This window comes from Conger conger, chromosome 5, assembly GCF_963514075.1.
Source record: "Conger conger chromosome 5, fConCon1.1, whole genome shotgun sequence".
NCBI classification, from domain to species: domain Eukaryota; kingdom Metazoa; phylum Chordata; class Actinopteri; order Anguilliformes; family Congridae; genus Conger; species Conger conger.
This window is the reverse complement of record NC_083764.1, coordinates 50,559,591-50,582,080: the sequence shown is the minus strand read 5'-3', so window position 1 is coordinate 50,582,080 and position 22,490 is coordinate 50,559,591. Positions and strand designations below refer to the sequence as shown.

The window sequence follows — 22,490 nt, the reverse complement described above, 5'->3', positions numbered from 1 at the left end:
TTTTAACAACAGAAGGGTAGGATACTGTTCCGGCTGGTGACAGAAATGTAACAACTCAAATTATCCAATCCTCTGGTCTCCTGAATTTAACATTGAGAGGCAAAACATTAATTGCAGTTACATTATACTTCATATTTGCAAGCGTGCACATAAAAAAGGGTTCGGTAAAGAAGAGGCAATGTGAAATCATCAGTGTAAACTAGCACCTTAATATGAAATATCTCTCCTACCCAGTAGTCCTCCTCAGATCTGCTGCTGCTGCTCCTGCTCCTGACTCCTAGTCCTAGAAAGCCTCAGGTGCTGCTTTCTGTTGGGAGTGGGACTCTGCACTTAATTGATCAATTAATTAATCAATCAACCAGTTTTCAAATATTTCCCACTGGAACAAAGGGCAAGCATTTTGTTGGACATGCCAGGTATGGATTTATGGCTATCTGGCTATGTATGGTCCCATAGAATCACATATGGTGTGTTGTTGAATGTCACTGAAATTTGAAATTTATTCTGAAAGAGACACCTTGTCTATTTAAAAAATAACTTGCCTACTATTGAGCGTAAACTTTAGAAGTGTAGGCTAATAAGTTGTTTCGGACATGGCCTGGCAGTTTAGGGCAGTTCACAGGAATCATATGTACCTGCGGAGCCAGTGCAGCTATGTTCATACACGCACAATTATTCCTGTTTTTGTTGTAAGATAGACAGACAGACATACTGTACTCTGTTGCACTGAGAGCTTGGCAATTGCGGGTCAGCATACTTGGCGGTGTAAACTGTTGGAGAGCTTGATGTTTGCTTTCTAACTCACCATTTTCTCAAATGAGGGTGAAACAGGCAGCCAAGCCAGAGACAAAAATCCTGTTCAGGACTCTGACAGTGAAGCTATGTGAGGAATGTGCCTACCGAGTTTATGAGGGGAGCCCTTGTAACGGAGGGTGAGCATACTCTGAGCACTCTGACGTCTTTGCTTCATTTTCCAGGAGAATGTAATGCAATAAGGAGATTGTACAGATTATATATATTTTTTTAGTTCTTTCCTGTTGTCTGGCCATTTGGGCCTAGCTTTAGTAATGCACAAAAAATATGTGTTTGTTTTACAGTAATTCATTTTGCATATACTTTTGTGTAATCGTTGTTATGTATGTAGGTTTTTATCTCATTATTCCATTTTAGTCCACTAGTCTTTATCCCCCTTATCTTTGTATTAACCTGGGCCTTTTAACATCAGGCACTAACTGGACTTTCACTGGAAGCCTGTCTGTACTTTTGACTGATTTGCAATGTGCAGATGGTAAGCACTATCTTACTCACACTACTCCTGTCTTGATGACAGACCATGGCAGTGCTTCATGTCCGGAACCTTCTACAAATCGGCCCGTAGGAACAGCAGCCTTTTGGCTAGTCAGCTTTTCACAGCTGGTTGCCAAATCACCTCATGCCCCAAGTTCAGTCTGCCAGTCAATGAGTCCAGACCAGTCCATTTACTCCATGTACATCATGAGAAAAATAACAGAGTTAAATTTAATACAGTATAATCTCTGAAAAACTGAAAAATGTTCTTGTGAAATAACAGTATGACCTTGACAAACAATGTTTTGTTGTATCAGAAAATATTTTAAAGGTGTGGCACCTTAAGAGCAGTGTTTTTTTTTCAACAACTACCATTGCTCATGGAGGATTGGAAATGATTCCAACAGACATTTTGGTATACCATCAAAGTGCTTCTGCTTGTATTCCAGTGTGCTCTGGTCTGAGCCTCTGAACATTGTGAAAGAGAAAGTCAAGATAAATATAAATAAATGTGATAAATTGTCTTATTGAGTTATTTAGTGCTGGTCCTTTATGCTATATTAATGAGGTTATATATTTTTCCCAGAATGCCAAGCATATGGTGTTGCTTTGGCAGATTGATGGCCCTGGGCAGACAGCCTGGGGTTGCTGGGCAGTCCCAGGTGTCGCGGAATGGTGTTGCTACTATCTCGGGTGTTTTTTCAGGTGCAGTGGAATAGAGCTAGGAAAGAACCCCTCTCCAATCAGCGGGACCCCCCTCTTCTGGGTCAGGGGGGTTGAAGAATGCACTCAGGTCCCCCATTGCAGGCCTTTACCAAAGGGAGATACCAAGATCCTACGTGCTTAGACTGTAATGTGTTTGAATTGAAGATTGGAGGCCACATCTGAAAGCGTAAAAACAGAATAAAGATAACGATTGTTTGTGTTATTGGTTTTGCAAATTGGCCATTTGGTTCACACGTATAGTGCAAACAAGTTTAAACACAGACATTGCTGAATATATGACATCATGAAATAACTATCATATTGATTTATGTATGGGTTTCTCAAGACAGAGGTCCACAAAAAGCATAAAACTTCAGACAAAAGAGCTCTGTTTCATTCTGGAAACCCCCCCATTACTACACTATGAAACTTTGTGCCAAAATTCAGCACCTTATGACTCTGTCTTATGACTCTGTTCCTAAGCTCTGGAAAACAGCCTTGTCTCCCGGGGGCAGCTCCACTTTTGAAATTATACCTGTATAAGTTTCACTTTACACAAGACAGCACATATTTAATTGGCAGGCTTGATTTTGTCAGAAGCAGGGATATGAAACTTAAATCTCACTGCATCTGAAGGTTTCTTGTGCCATGAAGGCAAGGTGTGTGGGCTCTTTAGCCAATGTGTGACTTAATTAAGCAGTTCATTGCTGAAAACCACCAAAAAACAGCAGATACTACAGCCATCCAGGATGAAATGTGAGATAACTAATGAGTCAACCTTGAAAAGCTGGGTGGAGCCTCCTGGTAATTTTAAATCAGTTCAGTTATCCTGCTTGAAATATTATTTAAGATGAAGCTGATGTTGAGGTTACATGTGACTGATTATCTCTCCTATGTTAGATAGTTGGGTATGCTGTTAAGGTACGCATATGGTCTCCTGAATTATTGGCAGCCTGGATAAATATGCACAAAACATACTGTAAAAGAAAACATAATACCGTTATTGAAATAAACATTATTTTCCAACACGTGTAAAGTGAGGGCTTTATTAATGATTCAATGGACTGAACCAAAGTCTTTTTCAAATATATGCATGGAGAAGTCACCTCAGTGTCTGAAACAGCATCCCAGTGCTGTCATCAATGATCCTTGCCTGAACAAATTAATTTAATGTAGTCTTGCACCTCTTAAATATGATCATCGTACCTCATACCCATTCACCTTTGTTCAGCTGTACAGTACATGATAATTGTAAACATTTGAGAATTCTTTGCTCCCCATATTGAGTGTTAACTGCAAAATTAGGTGAAAATTGGATACATTCAATCAACCACATTTTTTAGCTAGAGAAAAGAGAACACATTACTCAGGAGAAAGGCCCAGCTTGTGATAAGGTCAACTTGAGCACCCTGCTGCCATGGGCTGTTTGTAGTTTTACAGGATGCGCAGTTAACGGGCAATGAGTTTCCATTGTAGAAAGCTTCCTGTTCAAGGTCAATGTAGTCCCTTGATAGCACTGCTTAAAGGGCAGGAAACACATGCGCTTTCTCTGCCTCACAGTGCCACTAAGGGAAAAGGAAAAAAAGGATAAATCCTGAACTCAACATTCTGCTATTTTTAACGCTCAACCTCGGTGTTAACTGTGGTACATGCTATTTTCAGCAGAGTGGGATGTTATGTAAGTCAGACCTGATTTAAACCATGGGAACTAATGAGAACTGATTTGTCATTGTTATTAGAGTTGCATAAACTGTAAACATAGGTATGTCCAATGTGAAATATAGTATTGTAGCTCCATTGTTTTGGCTAAAAGTATCTGTTACTGACTACATTTAATGACTAAATTTTTCTAATTCACAGACATTGTCCAAAATGTGTCACAATAAGGATAGTGTGCAGTATACACAAAAATGTGCAATGATTAGTACATTTTGTCATTATGTTTTAAATTGTTATATATGTTAGTTTTAGTTAGTTTGTGCTTGAAATTAATCATACAGCCCAACCCACCAGCATTCGTAAATCATTGTGAGTCCAGGTGGTGAATGGTGACTTAGTGTAGTTAAAGGGCTTGTTTGTAAATTAGGCTAAATAAAATAATTTTGATCTGACAACGTGGAATGTGTTGTGAGTAGAATTTTCTGTCCATTTAGTACCTGCATTTGACGACTGTGTAAAGAGAAATGTACCCAAGGTTGGTGCCAATTGCCGATATTATAGAAAAAAAACGTATTAAGACTGTAGTGTTAAGACAAAGGTCTTCTTTTTGGTTTCCCTTCACTCGTCAACGAAAGTAAACATCCCAAACCCATGTCGTTCCTGAAATCCCTGTACCATCACGATGTGTAAACTGATAAAATTACAATAGAATATATCTTTATAACAAATGTTTTTCTACGCACTGTGCAGAAAAACAAAACAACTGATACGGCATCTTTAGCCCAGTGAAAGTTCTCCCTATCCATTTCCAAAACACTGATCTTGGACGATCACTTTCAATTCGACCTCCTCTTCAACAAAAGAGGACGCGTATGCAAAAGTAACGCTACTGATTGGTTCGACGGAGTCAGTCAATCGCCTTGCGACATTTTTTTCTCCAAACAAAAAAATCTTTTGAATCCCAGAAGTTTCTACGCAGACGGTGAGGACTCCCAATAACTCAAGACTGCCAAGCTTGAGATTTAGCGGGTTGAGGGTGCTTGGATTTTACACATCTGCTTGGACCGTGTCTACTGCTTCTTTTTTTATACAAAGAAACTATAGAGACGAATACATCGCTTCTCGATACTGACGTTGTTTTACACAAAACAAAGGAAAATGACTCACTTTAACAAGGGACCAGCCTATGGGTTATCTGCAGAAGTGAAAAGCAAGGTAAGTAGCAACACAGATGTATTCGATTTGTTGTATGTTCTTCATTTCCATTTGGGGCTGCAGGGGTTTCATGGTCCTTTGTGGTGATATGAACGAGGTTTACCGACCTACATTTAGGCTAGCCTATACCTCATGGTAAACAATTCAACTTTGCATTAGGTCACTGATGCACTGGTCGGAGTGTGCATTGCATGATGCTCTTGAGTTCTTTGTTTTGTTTTCCGCGAGATGCTCCTATCCGAGACAGTGGGAGACAATAGTTTACTGTCATACCTGGTGTGGAAGGAACCCCCGAGAATGTTGTTTTGCGGTGTGAATGGAGTGAATTTTCCTTGTTATTTTTAAGTACCAAAATTGATGCGGAATAACACACTGAACAGTTTGGTAGCATTAGTCCATATTTGCAAGAACATATAGATATCTAGCCTATATTCGGTTCAAAGATGTCAAAACATTGCACACTTCATAGCATAAATTATTTGGGAATAATTTAGGACGTGGAAATTCCAAATGAGCTATCTAACTTAGAAAATGTTGCAAAACACCCGAGCAATAGCGATATTTTTGCTTATTTTACTTAAGCAAATGACTTTAGAAAGACCTCAAAAGTATTTCAATATGTAGCATATACAGCGTTCTTTACATTAAACATGTTTACGTCGTACACATTAAGCCTACATTTATCAGTTGAAATGTAAAGGTCATCTGAGCACTTAATTGCGAGATAAGCGATTCTGTTCGTCATGACTAGAAATGCAGGAATACGGATTATTTGATAATATGAGCCCATGTTTGCTTAATTCTATACTTAGTTAAAATTGTTTTAAATACTGTGGATATGTTGCTGTTTATTATCATGCATTGTCTAACTGCATTCAGTAGTTTTTAAATGTAAATTTCGTCGCGGATATGTTTAAAGTTGCGTGAAAGCTGAACCCTGGTCAGCTCATTGTTGGTCAGGTTGGAGGGCGGAGCCTGACATGGGCGGTGCGCAACAAGCCCCCCTTTGATGGAAAATGTGTATTAAGTGTATTGCCTTCCTCATTGAAGGATGGTGCGCAAAAATGATCGGGGCTCAGACGCTATGGAAAACGTATTAAAATTAAATGAGGGACACATGTATATCGTTTTTTTAAACTAGATTTTCAGACAGACATACTATCCTTCGTCATTGTTTTACTCAGCTGAAGAAACACGACATTGTCAAGCCAATAATGATTCAGGGGCCGCAACCCTCTCCAAATTGTTTTCATAGGTTATCCACAGCCTACAGTTAAATCCCTGACCCTGCGATTCGACCATCCACATCCAACTGCCAACCCACTTTCAGCAGTTCACTTTTAAGAATGAACTCCAGACCTGCCACGTCTCATTTCTGGGAGCAGGAGGTTGTTGTTATTGCACAGAAACGGGGATCCTTTTCAAAACCCGCTGACTATAGCCAAAAAAAATTGTCTGGTTACAAATGGAATTTCCGGATCTTAATGCGTTTGCACCACGTGATTTGACGCAGGAATAAATACGTTCTTTGCTAATTAGTAGAAAAAGTGCCATTTTTCTTTTTAAATATGACTGTTGAACGACATTATACAGCCAATCAGAAATGAATGGGCAATTTTGTTGCCATGTTTGCTGTAGTTGGGTTTCTGGTCTATCAGTGCTTCTGAATCCTCGGATATTGTTACATCATTCAGTGTTCCTGTCCCTTTCCCTCCCCCATTGGGAAAAAAAGTTTGACTGCACGTGTATCCGGCCTGAGCTGGAACATGAAGCGTGCCTTACATAATTGAGCCTGGAGATAAAATATGGATCCATTGTCTTGTGAAAAAGATGAATGGTACACCATCTTCCTGCCAAGTCCATGAAACGTCTGGTTAAATTGCTGTTTGGCTTGCTCTCAAATTGGGGGTGGGCTAGGTAAAAGGCAGACAACTTCCTATTTCTCAGTCTTTTGAAAATGATGTCTTATTTTTTTTGGAGGGAGGGGGGGTGCTTTGCTAATTACCCCATTTAATCCCACATTTTTCCCAGAGATAAACATTTCCAAATCATGTGTCACTTGTAACCCTTTGAAATGATCTATTATTATTTCAAAACATTTTAATTAATAAGTAGGTGATAAAGTGTTGTCTCTATCCATAGGCTAATTAGTCTTCATTCTTTTATACCCCTGCCCAGTTAATAACACATCTAATACCAGTCACTGACATACCACAGCATTGTTGCTGTCTAGCTCTCACATATTTTACACATATTAAAATTGACACAATTGAAATTTACATATTGAAATAGTGTAAGTACCAGACTGACCAGTGTGGTCACAGGTGGGCTCCTGACAAGTGATCCGAGTGGAGTCTTTTGTATTTAGGCATGAATCTCCTGAAAATATAAGTAGTAACGTTTGTACTGTGCAGTGGGATCACAAAATTGAATTTAGTTAACTAATAATGTCTCCTCTTGCCCTCCTTCTATTGGATCATAGAATGTATGAGTTCAGTGTATGCTTTTGAAAAATAGAAAAGGGCGACGACCAGAAGAGGCCCAAGGTGTTTTTAGAATAACAAATAAGTAGACAAGTAAACAAGCGCTGTATTGGGCAGAAGTGAACACAGACACAGGTTGCCAGTGCGTCATAGTAATGATTGAGCATTTTCAAGGTGAAAATCCTGCATAGTATGCCTTTTAAGCCTTTTATTCTTTTAATGGGGAAAAAGTCAGTCATTAGAGAAAAAGAAAAGCATTTTGTATTTTGGTTGTTGGTTGGATTTGGAATTTCCATCATGGAAGCCAGCTGATATCTTTTTTTAGGAAGTGATATACCAAACCATAGCAATTTGCAATAACTTGTGGGAAATATACATTCTTTTGAGTTGCAATGGACTTTGCAACTGCAACTCAAAATGGTAACTTACTGGGAACCCATCTGTCATATATCTGTGGTATCCTCTAGATCTTTCAGCTGGAGAGCTAGAATGTCTTATGGACCAGACTACATTCGCTCTGATAGAGGCTGTACAGTGTACTGTTTCCAGAACCCAGAACACACTCTAGAGTTTTGGTGGCCCTAAACAAGAATGCTATTGTGGCCTCAAGGTTCTCCAGCATAAATCACACCCACCACTTAAACTTGAATTGTGTGGCCCAGGGATGGCTGTGGCCCTAATAGACTGAACTCTGCTTGTGCCAGCACCTAGAGAATGTTGTGCTTCTCCTGAGGTGAATTATGGCCTGTGAATTATGGAGATTTTGTCTAATGGGAACACTGAAATGTGGTTAGTCTTTTATGAGTGATGTAACCAAATAGATTGAATAAATACAATGCCCTCTCCCAAGCAAGAGGCCACCCATTGCTCTGACAACAATTTTATGTCAACAATTTTATGTCCTTCCCACATTACGGTTCATTCACAAGAGGCGCTCCCTCAAAGACCAAACCTGTTGTATACCAAAACAGACATTAAGGAAATAAATAACCGACACACGGCAACTGAGATTATTAATTTACTCATTATTAAGGAACATTTTGTGATGCTCCTAACTAATGATGTTTATGAAAGGCATCCTATGCTAATATTGACCCATATGACACGGACTTGTTTGTGCCTGCCATTTGCACCGTGTGGGGCTGGGGGGTATTGTGTGCCGTTTGATACTGTTTGTGATTGGGGGAGGGGGTGGCCGGCTGGCAGTTGTTTACAGGAAGCACAGCAGTTGTGCGGCATGGCATGCAGCCGTCATGCCTCGACCATCTGTGTCCCAGGAGAAGAAAACGGCAGCAGACCAGCTCTTAGACCCACATCTCGCCACTTCAAAGGCATTTGCCAGAGCAACGCCAAGACCAAGTCCTCTGGAGGAATGTGGAAACAAAAGTAGCCTGTCAATGTTAACATGACTCACCATTGCTCAGCCCCCGTTCATTAAAATCTTGTCACCGGGGAATGTATAATTTTCACATTTTTGGTGAACTTGACACCTTTGATTACTACAGTCTTTCTTCTGTGCAGTTGCATTGCTCAGTAAGTGTGTCAAAGAGGTCACAGTTGATTTCTGTCCATAATATTACAATACCTGGCTAGATCGGGTATTTTCATCACATGTGCACTGTGATGGCCAGTCTGCAATTTGCTTCAGCCCTTGAATTGAATTAACTGTTATTAGCTTCCCAGCTGATTCAAATTTGCAGTGTCTGTTTCAGTAGTTCTCCTACAGAAGCTTAATATGATTAAAGCCTAGGGTCTGAAACTAAGATCCAGATTCACTAAGCCTTTTGCAACGATTCTCAGGCGCACATATAACGCATTCTACCCAGGAAACATGCGTTGTATGTATCAAACTGGCGCACGGGACTGGAACTGCAGTATGTGTGTGATGCAAGTAAAGAGTGGAGCTATTATAAGTGTGGCTGATGATGTTTTCCATTGAATTTACTGAAGTTCACGCAGTTAACGAGGGTCGTTTTGTGCAAGAAATGTATCCGCCTCTAAATAGCAGGCGTAAACCGGGGTGCAAGCAAGAGAGACACAGGCTCTGAATCTTGAAATAACTTAAAATAATATTTGCAACAGAACACACTATTTCAACTCCAATCAAACAGATTATTAATATTGATTAATGGTTGCAGCCAAGCAATAATTAAGGCGGGGTGTTCGTCACAGAAAATAATTTATGAAAATAACCAATATGTCATGCAAAGCTGTGGTAACTGACTGAAATAACATGCTCAACCATAGTGACAGTGACAAGTTTCATAAAATCATTGCTGGAAGTAAAACATATGAGTCGGCTGAATGCATTGATATGCTGTTTTTAATCACTTTTGTCCATCGTGGAAAGACATGTTTTTACCTTTAACAGAACATTGTTAGAAGCAGAGTATACTCAACTGGTGTATGTGTCTGTAAACTTGATGGCAGACTTGTAAAAGTTCACACACTCCAATCTGCTTTATTCACCAACCAGTGTTACACCATTCAACCCCAGCTCGCAATCTGTGTAGTCATTACACATTGCCTGTAATTTAAAGTGACAACACACAAGTTTACACCCCCCCCCCCCTTCTAGATGTGACACCAAGTAAATTACAGCAACACAAGCAACAGTCACATACATAACTTGAGTGGCATAGATCCCTGAATATTAGCATAGATCCCTGAATATTACAGCATGAGTAAGGGTACAGTACATAACTGGAAACTGACAAACTCACACACAAGTGAAAATGAGATGGCACAGATAAGTAGTGGGATATCATTGGGGACAGTTTCTGAATCAGGTGCTGCTGAGGTGGGGATTAGTGGCAGGTCGTCCTCCGGGCTGGCTGGTGGGGGTTCATCAACTCGGAGGAGATGTCATTGATTCCTGATGGACCTGGTTCCTTGGGATGTTATTATGTAGCTGTTAAGCTGAGGAGCTGGGCTCTCGACTAATTGTGATAGTGGCTGTCACATTAGTGTGGAAGGTATGCTGTAGCATGGCTTTGGTAATGGTAGAAATGTTCTGGTCAGTCTGGACAGAAAGCACTGGGTGGGAGAGGGGAGTCCATCACAGGGAATCTTGTGAACATGGAGGATGTACGTGCAGGAGGTGCCTAGCGGATCGTACAGCACGCTCAGCAAAGCCATTCGATTGCGAAAAATGACGACTACTATGTATGTGTCTAAAGTCCCATGTGTGTGTGAAGTCTGAAAAGTCCTTACCAGTGAACGGGATCCCATTATCAGTCATGAGGGTGTGAGGAACACCATGTGTTGAGAACTGTCACTTCAACTTTGCAATTACTGTGGTGATTTTCATATCGGGGAGGTAGTCCAGCTCAAACCAGTAAGTCTAATATTGCATTTTGGCATGCCATTCAAATATGTCAGCTGCAGTTAATGACCATGGTAGGTCTGGGATTTCATGGAGGTGCAGTGGTTGGGTGTGAGAGCGTTGCATGCAGCTCAGCAAGACACCTCCCTCACAAGATCTGTGGGCATGGAGGGCCAGTCCATGGTCTCCCTAGCTCTGGGTTTAGTGGCTTCGGTACCGGGGTGGCCCCGGTGCAGCTGGGCAACATAGAACTTTTGCAGTGCGGAGGGTATTATTAGCCTTTGTCCACGGAGCAGGAGTCCATCCTCAACAGTCAACTCGTCCCTCATTGAAAAGAAAGGACACAGAGTGTTGGGAAATTCCCTGCCTTAACACCTTCAGCAGTTAGCAGGTGGCCGACACAACTGACTCAATTCTCGTCTCAGATGACCATCAAGTTCTTGCTGTGTACGTCCCCAGATTAAAATATTATCTACTACGATCTCGCAGGGTTGTCCTGTGAACAGTTGCTCCATCACATTTTGAAACATTTCAGGGGGTGACGTGGTCTGAGAAGGACCTTGTTCGGGTGCACTGGGTCGATGCTAATTCCCACTGTTCCATCTTTTTTTCTTGGCTGCAACCATGGCAGACACCCATGGTCAAGATGGCAAAAGCTATACTTAGCTTTAGTGAACAAACAAAAGGGCCCCCTTGCGGGAACCTCTCCGTTTCTTTGGATGCTTTCATGGTTTACACTTGTAACGTTTGATATCTTTGGAATTAACAATTGTGGCAGAAAACCACCTAGTTGAATGTTGATGTTCCCTTAACGGTTGAAACGCTGGTATCTTTGTGCTTATTTGTGAGATTTCCTCCAAGGAATTTATTTTTCTTTTCCACATCTATATCAGTATATGGCATTCTCTCTTGTTTGCTCTTTGGCATGGGAACATCCCACACAGTGAAGGCGGGATAAATAACTGGGAAGTGTGAGCAGATACCAGTGTTTCAAACATAGAGAATACTTTTCTCATTGGAGAAAAAGAGTGTGATTGGTTCAAATCAGTTATAGCAAAAGCACAATGACCCAGCCCATTTTGGGGCTTGTGACAATACACTGCTATTAATGGAAGGAGGTCAGAGTTTGAGCTAACGATAGATATGCCATTTATCTGAAATGTGCTGATGTGGATTTTCCTGAGTTGGATCAGCTTTGCACTCATCCGGGATGTTATCCTAGGTTGGATTAGCCTTTCACTTATTCAACTTGGAAATGTGTGTCTTCACAATCCCCCTGCGGAAACTGGATTTTCCAAAGCCCTTCCTGTTAAGGAGTTCAAGGATTCGGATCACGACTTGTTGGTGTAGTGACAAGGTTTCCTGATTCCCGAGATGTCATTATTTGACTATTCCAGTTTGATCAATGGTAAAAGGCTAAACTGCAGTAGTTTGCTTGTTAGTGGTAGGTTGCCATTTATAATATTAACATTATTTCTTAAAATACAATGCATGCACTTATTTAAATGCTTGTGTCTTGTTACTGGAATGAATATCCTGTCTGTGACTTTCCAAAATAAACTTGAGCTTTCAGCATTGAGACACAGATGTTTACTGTGGCTTGTGTAAACATTTCCAGTCCATACCCACATTATATAAGCAATCATCTCTCATTATGTGGTCTGTTGAACAATTCTATGGCAGTGGTAGGTTAATTATTCATCTGTATCAGCTGGGCTGATTGTGGAATCCTTATTCAAGGTTATAAGTCATGTTTTATTTAAACAGAAACTGGGGTTCATTGTTTCACGAAGGGAGTGATTTAAAAAAAAATGTTTTGTTGTAGCCATCAACTGTTCCTTGAGTGTCTCTCAGATAATTGAATCCGAAGAAGCCTACAGCTGAAGTACCAAACATTTCACATCTCAAAACGTCTCTAAATTGATGCAATCTAACCTGTGACTGAAGACTCCGCATTGAACAGTTAATATTGAACAAGTTTATCCAGCATCCAATTTCATTAGCAGGAATGAAATTTAACATGATTGAAATCTGGGCTGCAAATATGAATTTATTGGCACATGTGTAAACCATACAATATTTATTTTTATCAGAAAGTTGTAAATATGTAAATTATGAAATATAAACAATATCGTTTTAATTATAAAATATTTTCTTTGTCTTGCCGACGACACCCTGCTACTTCACATATCCCCAGATTGTCCAGGACACCAGTTTGAGGAAACCTTTGTGTACAGAATGGTGATTCTTACTGGCAGGTCTTTGCAGTCATTGGATATTATTTAACGTGGGTATGGACTAGCTTCAGACTTTAGTGTCAAAGCCATGGCTGCCACATTTATGTATGGGTTTGTTGACTCACTAGTTTTGTTGGCTTTCTCCACAGCTGAGCTCATTGATTGTTTCAAACAGAAGCCAGTCTGAACTTTCATTTGACTCACAAATAATTTATGGGAAATGCTGGAAGGACTGAGTTGTTCTGTCCTGATGTATAGTATAGTGTGCTGGCCTGCAGAAGGTGTTCCCTTTGCCATTCAGTGTCCAGCCAGTGAGCCTTGGAAGCCATGTCTGTCCCTAAAAAGGCATTGATTTTCTCTGAGATCACATTCTGAAGGTTGCCATGATGGAAAGCAAAACACAGATTCCATCATTAAGCTTTTTTTCCATTTTGCCCTCTCGACCTTCCTGGCATAGGCACCAAGTCTGTTCCGGAATATAGCAGCACTTTTGCCCTTTTGAAAGTTCGGAGGGGGCTGTGGGAGAATAGTCCTCTCTTTCTGACCACTCGTGCGGAGTTACAAAGAGAGGATTGTTCACGAGTTGGCAAGCTCCTTTTTCCTTTTCCAAGTGACAGCTTTCACGTTGCTGTCTGTCTTTTCTAACTATGGCAGTGTGGTGAACTGGGGAGAATGATAAAAGTATGGCTTGTCTGTCAAAAGGGAAAAGAGTCAACACATTTATGGTTCTTTATCCTTTTATTTATCTTGCGTAGGAGATCGGAGAGCTCCCATTGGAGGCAGCCTAATCTTGGGCATTGTGCATCTAAAATAAAGCCTCCTTCAGAATGCTTGATTCCACTTGTTTACGTAGTTACCATGTTGCATCGGTGTAAACAGCTGCGTGCTGATGAGCAAGCATGAGGCCTCTGTTGACTTGTGTAAAATCCCCCAAAAAGGCAAACATTGTATGGGTTTCCGAAGTTAATAAAGGCCAGATGTTTGTGTTCTTCTGTAGTATCCACCCCATACCATCTTAAAGTATGGTTTAAGTTTATGTTTTAAGTTTACTATATAAAGACACCAGGGTACAGCAAGTATGGAAAGTGAGATGTATAGTTTTTTATGTGTAGTGAGAAAATATTACATATTTTTGTAATTCACATTTCATGATTGCTATGCCATGGCATACCATGGAGACTTTCTGTAGCTCACTGGTGTTGTACCGAGCTCTTAAAAACCCACCATAGATATTACCAGGGCAGTAGGGATCTAAATAATGGAATAATTTGGTAATCGGAAAATATCTTTTGTTTCCTTTGGTGTAGAGGCAGCTTTTTATCAACTAGAAATGACAGTCAGCTGAAGTTCAGATCAATGTTAATTAAATATTTATCACATTTGGGCCATCACCAAAAGAAACCTCAGCATACTCATTGTCATATTGCAGACCTTGTCTGTAATTACCTCTGAATGTTGGGGATCAGATGTCCTCTCTACAAGCTATGTGAGACTCACACATAGAGGTCATGCTGGGTTTGCTGTTTATTTCGTAGATAGTATAATATTTGTGTAATATTAAAATAAAAACTTTATTTTCAAATTGTGTTGTCTGCCCGCACACACTTCCCTGGAAGGCAATTCGTCTCACCGCCCCATGAACAGTAGTCTATCTTTCCTCACATTGATTTGTCTTCCCCAAATGTCAGCAACTTGTTTTCAAGAAGTGTTGCACATTTTTTTGTATGTTTCAAACAACATAGGCTACAAAGGGATAAGAGCTTTACAGAATAAATTAAATGTCTAGTTATAAATACTAGTGTGCATTATGGATCTTTAACATTTTAAAGGAATAAGCATATTCAAATATTAATTTACATCCCTACAGGGCAGTACAGTATGTGCACTCTGTGTTGGCAATTGTCATTGTGTGACTGGGTTTACCTGTTCTGCCTCTAAATTATAATTTAGTTGGGTGCTTCCTCTGAACAGCTGTTTTCACACAGTTGTGCCCAAACAATTTATCTTGTAATTTAACTGCAATGCAAGTTTGGTTTATCTTTGTCACCAATGGTTTAGTGTAGGTGACCAGATGTCCACATTTTTCAGCAGTTAGGACCCAACAAATTTTGACTGTTTCATATCGCACATTGCAGAGAATGTGAGCATTAATTAATCTGACAGATGTCCCAGATATGAGTAGGGAACAGTTATTCTTCCTTGTGTTCAATACTATTTCTATAACTGGCATGAAACGTATAAATTTAAGAACAATCAGCATGGTTGCAATAATGGTTGGAATGAATATCAGCATGGAGAGTCAAATTTAACTACTGCTTTGAATGATAGAACATTCAGGAACTGTTGAACTGTGCTTTAGTTCTCAGTTTTTTCTTGTTCAACTTGCAACAATATTACTTTAAATAACTTTAAAATATGACTCTGAAAAGGAACACAATTTCAAAAGACTGTGTAATATTAGTAGCTGTCCTTTTTATCCCTATGTCAGATATGGAGATGAAAATGGCTGACCTACATTACTGACACCACAGTACATACTAATTAAAACAACACTTGAGTTTTAGATAAGGGTAACACTTTCCCTTATCTAAAACTCAGTCCACCAGCATTCCATTAAAATGCATTGTGGTTCCTAAACTTTGAATAATAAATGTAACTTTGCGATGTTGTGTTGCCAAAAAAAATATGAGTTTGGCAGACTTGGCAGAGTTGTGTATGTAGGGAAAGTGATCCCAAATAAAGTTGATAAGTCACATGTCTCCTCTAGACTGTGACAAAACAGTCGGTGTGAAAGCCAATATCAGCCACCATTCCCTGTCCTCAGGACTGGTGACTTATCTGTGATTAAATCCCCCTGGTGAGGGGGGGCTGGTGTGCAGCAACTATCTGTATTCAGCGTTGTTTTCTTTCAGGGGAATCACTGAAACCCAACCTGGGAACTGAAAAAGCTGAGCACCCTTTAATGGAGTCTGTGCAGCCTTTAATTCACACCACATGAAATGGATTGGATCCTGAGCCTTACTCGAATGCCTGTGCTTTAATGAAATTGGGGGAAAAAATGCTGATTTATGGTCCTCCGTGGCTGTAATCGAGAAGTCCTCCAAGTTTGACTTCCTTTTCTGACTCATTGTATGCATTAATATACCGCAGACAACTGATCTGTTTAGCAGCTGGGTCCTTCTTATATTAGGCGACAACATTCAATATATTTACTTAAAGGAAAGAAATGAGTAATGACACAACAGGTCAACTATGGTACTTGTTATATGGTTTTAGTAACCTAGTTCATGCCCAGAATTTAACTTTGTAAATAGGGGAAATGGCCTTATGAAAGGACAATGTAGCACACTGTGGTGGGAATGTTGTTAAATGGCTGCTTCTGTTGCAGCCCCTGTTTCTCATTAATGCCTCTGCCCATCGATACAGACATTGTGCTCTGTGGTTCACTGTGTCCCCAGACCTCGTTCAGTGCCAGATCCCGATCTTAATCAGACCCTCTAATTTCTGTGTGGTGAAAACAGTTGTCCTGTTTTGTCAAATTTTCCTCACTGCCTGGGTAACAAATGCAGGGAGAATTTTCAAGTCACATGTGGTTGTTGGAAACATTCAGTTTTTTGATTGATTAAAGCAATTTGGGACACCTTGAATAGATGTATTAAAAAGAATGAGTGACACAAGCTTATTCACCTGTTACTTCCAACCAGATCCTTTCCTTGTATTTAACTTTGAAGTTTTCTTTCTACTGCCTGTACCGAGTTTGTCCAGAGGTGGACATTGGTTGCCATATTGTCAGATATTGACTATGTTTGTCCTGTCTTCAGATTGCACAGAAATATGACATGCAGAAGGAGGAGGAGCTACGCTTCTGGATTGAGGAAGTAACGGCCATGCCCATTGGGGAGAACTTCCAGAAGGGTCTAAAGGATGGCATCATCCTCTGCGAGTGAGTGTGTGTGAGTGTGAGTGTGAGTGTGAGTGTGTGTGTGAGTGTGTGTGTGTGTGTCTGAACATGTGTGCGCACACGTGCATACAGTATGGGTCTTTCATGTCTTCTACAGTCAACGCCCACTCAGTATGGTATAGTCTGTAATAATACACATGAACATAGTTACGTGCTTGGCACAGCAAACCTTAAATGCAAAAAGCTGTTCGCATGGAATAGCCCCCTTACATTTCCCAACCCTGATTCTAACTTTAACCATTGTAGCCTACGAGAAAACGTGAAACTGTCCATGAACATCATTATTTGTGAAATGACAGTTATCGCACAGAACAACATTAATAATATAGTGAATGGACTGTTCTTGAAACTTGGGCCTGTATTAAAAATATGAGCTGACTAATACTAGGAAGGTAGTGAAACCATATGTTGCAAAATTATTTTCTTGAAATAAAGAATTTGACACAAAACCTTAACGTGCACCGTCACCGTTGAGTAACCTGGGATTCCTCATTTCATACCAAAGCCTCATTGGCATACAACATGGGTGCTGTGCAAGCCTGTTAATTACTATTACCATATAGCACATTACTCATTACCACATAATTTAATTGTATTCATCAGGAGGTGAATTGATGATAAATGCTGTGATCCTGCAGATTTGAATAAATCTTTTCTTTTTTTTCAGATTGATTAATAAGCTACAGCCGGGCTCCATAAAGAAGATAAACCATTCAAAGCTAAACTGGCACAAGGTAAGGTCTGGATTTTCTCAATCATTTTAAACAGAAAAATATAGTAGCTTCTGGCTGACTAATACAGCAGAGAGAATATGCCCCCCAGAAGCAAAAGTAGTCCTGTCACTTTGTCCAAACCTTCTATGAAATGTCTGTGTCTATTAAGGGTTTGTCCGCTTTTGCAAAATGACACATTCGTTTTTCATCCTGCATCCTGGGAGCAACCCTAAAGCATCTTTTTTTCACTCTCTGACCCTCTCTCTCAGTTGGAGAACCTTGGGAATTTCATCAAAGCAATCCTGGCATATGGCTTGAAGCCCAACGACATCTTTGAAGCTAACGACCTCTTTGAAAGCGGGAACTTGACTCAGGTTCAGACCACACTCCTCGCCCTGGCAAGCATGGTAGGTTCCCAGCTTCCACAAGGAGCCAGAGCTTGAGGGAATTACGTAACACATCGCCCCCTATGTTTGATGAATGTCTTTGAAACTGAACGTGGGTAGGGGGAGATCAGCTGCGTCTTTGTATGTGGAAAATACAAGCATTCTTCATGGCTAGACTTTGATTATGTTGTTGTTTTGACCTTCAGGCGAAGACCAAAGGTATGGACACTAAGTTTGACATTGGCGTGAAGTATGCAGACAAGCAAACGCGACGTTTTGATGAAGATAAGATGAAGGCTGGCCAGTGTGTCATCGGACTACAGGTGAGAAACTGTCGCGACCGAGATTTTTGTGCACAATTATGGGTAATCTGTAATACTGATAAAGTACAGAGATTATAGAAGTACTTTTCCCACATAAAGATTGTTGCTACATTTGTGTGTAGCCTGCATTCAGCATGATCATTTCCTAAGCTTCTATTAAAGAGCTGTCCAACATTATTATTGGTAACATATTATTTGACAGGGGTTGTTATGACAATGAAATGACAGTGTTATTACCATAACATAATACCTGCCCACAAGTGTTATGTCCATTCACAACTATGGCATACCATTGTTATGACACAATCTGCAGTTTGTGTTATGAGGCCACTGACTTAACAACCTGCATAGAAGCCTCATTGTGCAAGGATGAATCGGCTGATTTGAACACTGATTCAGCATGACATTCAAAAATGATCGTCAATAATTGGTTGAAAATGATGTCACTGTGTGCCAATTTGCTGAATAGATATACTTCATGCAAAAATACCTTGTCATGAGTTTATATATATTATTAATCTAAATCAATATATTATTTTAGAAATAGGTTAGGATGAGTTAGTCTTGCTGTATCTTAACCTCAGGACCTCACAGCCACAATATAGATTCTGTGTCATAATGTCCACTGTCAAAGTGTTACCTTATTGTTTTGGAAGGCAATTTTAAGCATGCTACCTGCAGTCACCTCGACTCTGAATGAAAAAGTGTACATATATTTTGGGGAAATTATCACTTTAAAAACTGTCAGCTGGCTGGAGAGCAACATACAATGTGCTGAAGCAGAACTTGTCTTTATGAAATATTTCTTTTTATTGGGGAAAAAAAAATCTAATTGAATCATTAATAAATCACACTACTTTACACATGTTGGAAAATAAAGCCTATATCAATAACTATTATTTATTGTGCATATTTATCAAGGTTGCCAATTGGAGCCCACTGTATGTGTGTGGACGTTAGAAAACATGAATAATTTGTTTACCCATATTTCAGATTTCTATACTATTAGAGTGAGAGAGTGCATAGTTTCTGTTGTAAGTCTGGTTTTGCTAATCTCCTTCCCCCCTTGGATGGACAGATGGGCACTAACAAGTGTGCCAGCCAGGCTGGGATGACTGCTTACGGGACACGCAGACATCTCTACGACCCAAAAACACAGACTGAAAAACCCTATGACCAGACCACCATCAGCCTGCAGATGGGGACCAATAAAGGAGCCAGCCAGGTAGACCCAACCGTTTTCATTTCAATTCATGTAGATACAAAGTTATGAAGTGTATTAAATAAATTGTTAAAATTGGCCACTTCAAGACTACAATGTGTACGCGTCATGTCAGTCAGCAAATCTATATTTGGTGAGCCAGTGCAATCATATGTTCAGATAGCTGAAAACACCATATGTATCTTGTGGTGAGACGCATATGGGGAGCTTAAACAGCTGACTGGAATTCAGGAAGTGATACGATTTAAAACGCCACCCATTTAAATGTATACTGTTGAGGTGCAGTCTTTTCCCAGAAGGGCCAGAGTGGCTGCAAACAGTTCTTTGTTAACTAATCATAGCCTTGAATCAAGGCCACGTGTTATTTTAAGTTGTTTTAATGCAGGTCTAGAAGAAAAGCCTGTACCAAAGGCAGACCTTCTCAGATTGGGCCTGAGATAGAATCGCCCGTGGCCATTTGTAATAGAACAGGATGGTGTGGGCTGAAAGGTCCAGTAGATGTGATGCGGGAGAAGTGCTGACTCTGACCCCCTCCCGTCTGTAGGCTGGCATGGCCGCCCCGGGCACCAGGAGGGACATCTTCGACCAGAAGGCGGCGCTTCAGGCGGCAGACTCCTCCACCATCTCTCTCCAGATGGGCACGAACAAGGTGGCTTCCCAGAAGGGCATGAGCGTCTACGGGCTGGGCCGGCAGGTGTACGACCCCAAATACTGCGCCACCCCCACAGACCCCACCGTCAACGCCAACGGCAGCCAGGGAACCGGCACCAACGGCTCGGAAATCAGCGACAGTGACTATCAGGCGGAGTACCCTGATGAGTACCATGGAGACTACGAAGACGATTACAGCGGCCACTACAACAACGACTATTAGGCGATGCCTGCAAGCGCAAAGTAGTCAGCAGTGTTAAACATGTATGGTCATCTTTTTATAGTTTTTTTTATTGGCAGGGCAGTCTTTTTGCTATTCTTGCAAGCCTTCATTTTTGTAATTGATACCTGAGAGAAAATATTTTCCTGTGTCGTCTCTCACATAGCAGTATTTTTTTCAATCACTTGTAGTAAACTGTATAATTATGGTATTGCTAGAATGTGTCTTCAGAATATTCGGAATGTTCTCTCTTTATCCTTTCCAAAAGTGGGAGTTTTCAAACCTTCTTACTGCACAATGCTTGTTCCCCTTTTCAGTGACTACGAAACATTGTTCTCGTACTCAATTCCCAATTCTTGCATTTCGTTCAGACTTCTCCATTCTTAAAAGAAGGGGTACCCGAGCACATTTGTCCCAGGGTGACTTAAGTGTAATGACCCCAACTCTCTCCACCCGCTGTCTTTGAATAACTACATTATTATTAGTTTTATGTTTTTAAGTGAACAACCAGAGCAACATGTTTGAATAAGAGAGGGAATGGGAGGGAAATCTATAGTGGGTTTTTGCTTTTGTCCTTGCTTTGATGTGAAGGCACTGAAATGTTGCTATTTTCAGAAATGTGTGTAAATGTGATCTTTACATTCTATTTGTTATGACCAAACTCTTTTATCAGTTTGTTCCAGTGCTTTTGTTGCATCAGATTATTGTGCCATTACATCCCCTCTTCTCTAATCACCCTGGTATTTTAGAATTACCCCCTCTCCTGTATTTATTACTATGGCTCAATATACAGCCCACAGTTGTATGTTTTTTTTTTGTATAAATACATTTTATGTTGTATAAAGACCGTTTCTTTGTCATGTTTTTCAGTTGGTATGTGTAATTACTTGAAAAATATACATGTTGTTAATTTTTTACATACTACCAAAATTGCATTTGTTTTACTTGAAACAGTATGGAACAGAAATCAAACGCTCCAGGATAAGAGATGAAAAGCCAAAAACACTGAAGTGATTCATCTTTTGATTTACATCATAAAGTGAGTTTGAGGTAATTACATAAGGGAAAAGGCACACTTTCTGATTGAATTTCCTCTTTTTTGAAACCCTTTTGAAGCAAACAGTGCTGTCTCTGCACCACTGATTCTGGGAACATTTTGTGTGATGGATTTGAGTGGAAAACCAAGCCAAACAAGTAAAATGGGTATTTTTCATGAGCAAGAACTTCACTTCATGTTCTGCAGTCAGATGTAAAGGCCAGTTGAGATGGTTGGTAAATAATGATAAAGTTTGTCACCGCGGACCTTGATGCAGGCATCAGTTCGATGCAGTCGCACACTGAGGCTGGATCCGAGTTTGGGGGGAGGGACTCGGCAAGATCTGAGATCTGTAGGATCGCTGCCAACAAGCAGACAACCAGATGGGTTGTTTGGGTGGGAATGGAATTCCACTCTTTTTCTTTCATGGAAACAGTTGATTGGTTGGAGGCCCTGTTTTGCACATTCTTGTGATGGGGTACACAGAAGGAGGGTAAAGGGGTTTGCACATCTCAATGCCAAATATATCTAGAAGAGCTGTAATTAGTGTGACTTCATTTTTCATATGTGTGTTACGTGGCTGTCACAAAGACTTGGTTAAATGTGACCACAATTGAGGCTTTCCTGTAACTTTGCTTCCCTATTACTGTTAATGGGCACATTTTCTATCAGCGTTTCCATATGTAACTTTTATTTCTCAACATGATGAATCTAGCTGCACCGAATGAAAGCTGAAAATAATTTTCAAAGTTTTAAATGCAGATGACTAGATGTAAAGTGGCTAAAATAAGTATTCACTTTTTCACATTTTATTGTTTAACAACACAGAATCACATTGGATTTAATTATTCTTTTTGGCACTGGTCAACATAAAATAATGTCAAAGTGAAAACAAATTTCTATGAATTGATTTAAATTAATACCAAATATAAAGCACAAAACATCTAGCCACTTACATTTTTGCCCACTCCTTTTTGCAAAATTGCTCATGGTATGTCAAGTTGGACAGGGACCACGCGTGAACAGCAATTTTCAAGTCTTGCCACAAATTCTCAACTGGATTTAGG

The 22,490-nt window shown here is 40.2% G+C and overlaps 1 protein-coding gene across 1 annotated transcript; it reads left to right on the top strand.

Annotated features, from left to right (window-relative positions):
- Positions 1-4,599: 4,599 nt before the first annotated feature.
- LOC133128693 (calponin-3-like) lies at positions 4,600-21,231 on the top strand. Its single transcript, XM_061242410.1, has 7 exons — positions 4,600-4,866; positions 16,733-16,854; positions 17,540-17,606; positions 17,855-17,992; positions 18,178-18,294; positions 19,373-19,519; positions 20,061-21,231. The coding sequence occupies exons 1-7, from the start codon at positions 4,810-4,812 to the stop codon at positions 20,388-20,390; spliced, it is 978 nt and encodes a 325-aa protein (XP_061098394.1). The 5' UTR covers positions 4,600-4,809; the 3' UTR covers positions 20,391-21,231.
- Positions 21,232-22,490: the final 1,259 nt, after the last annotated feature.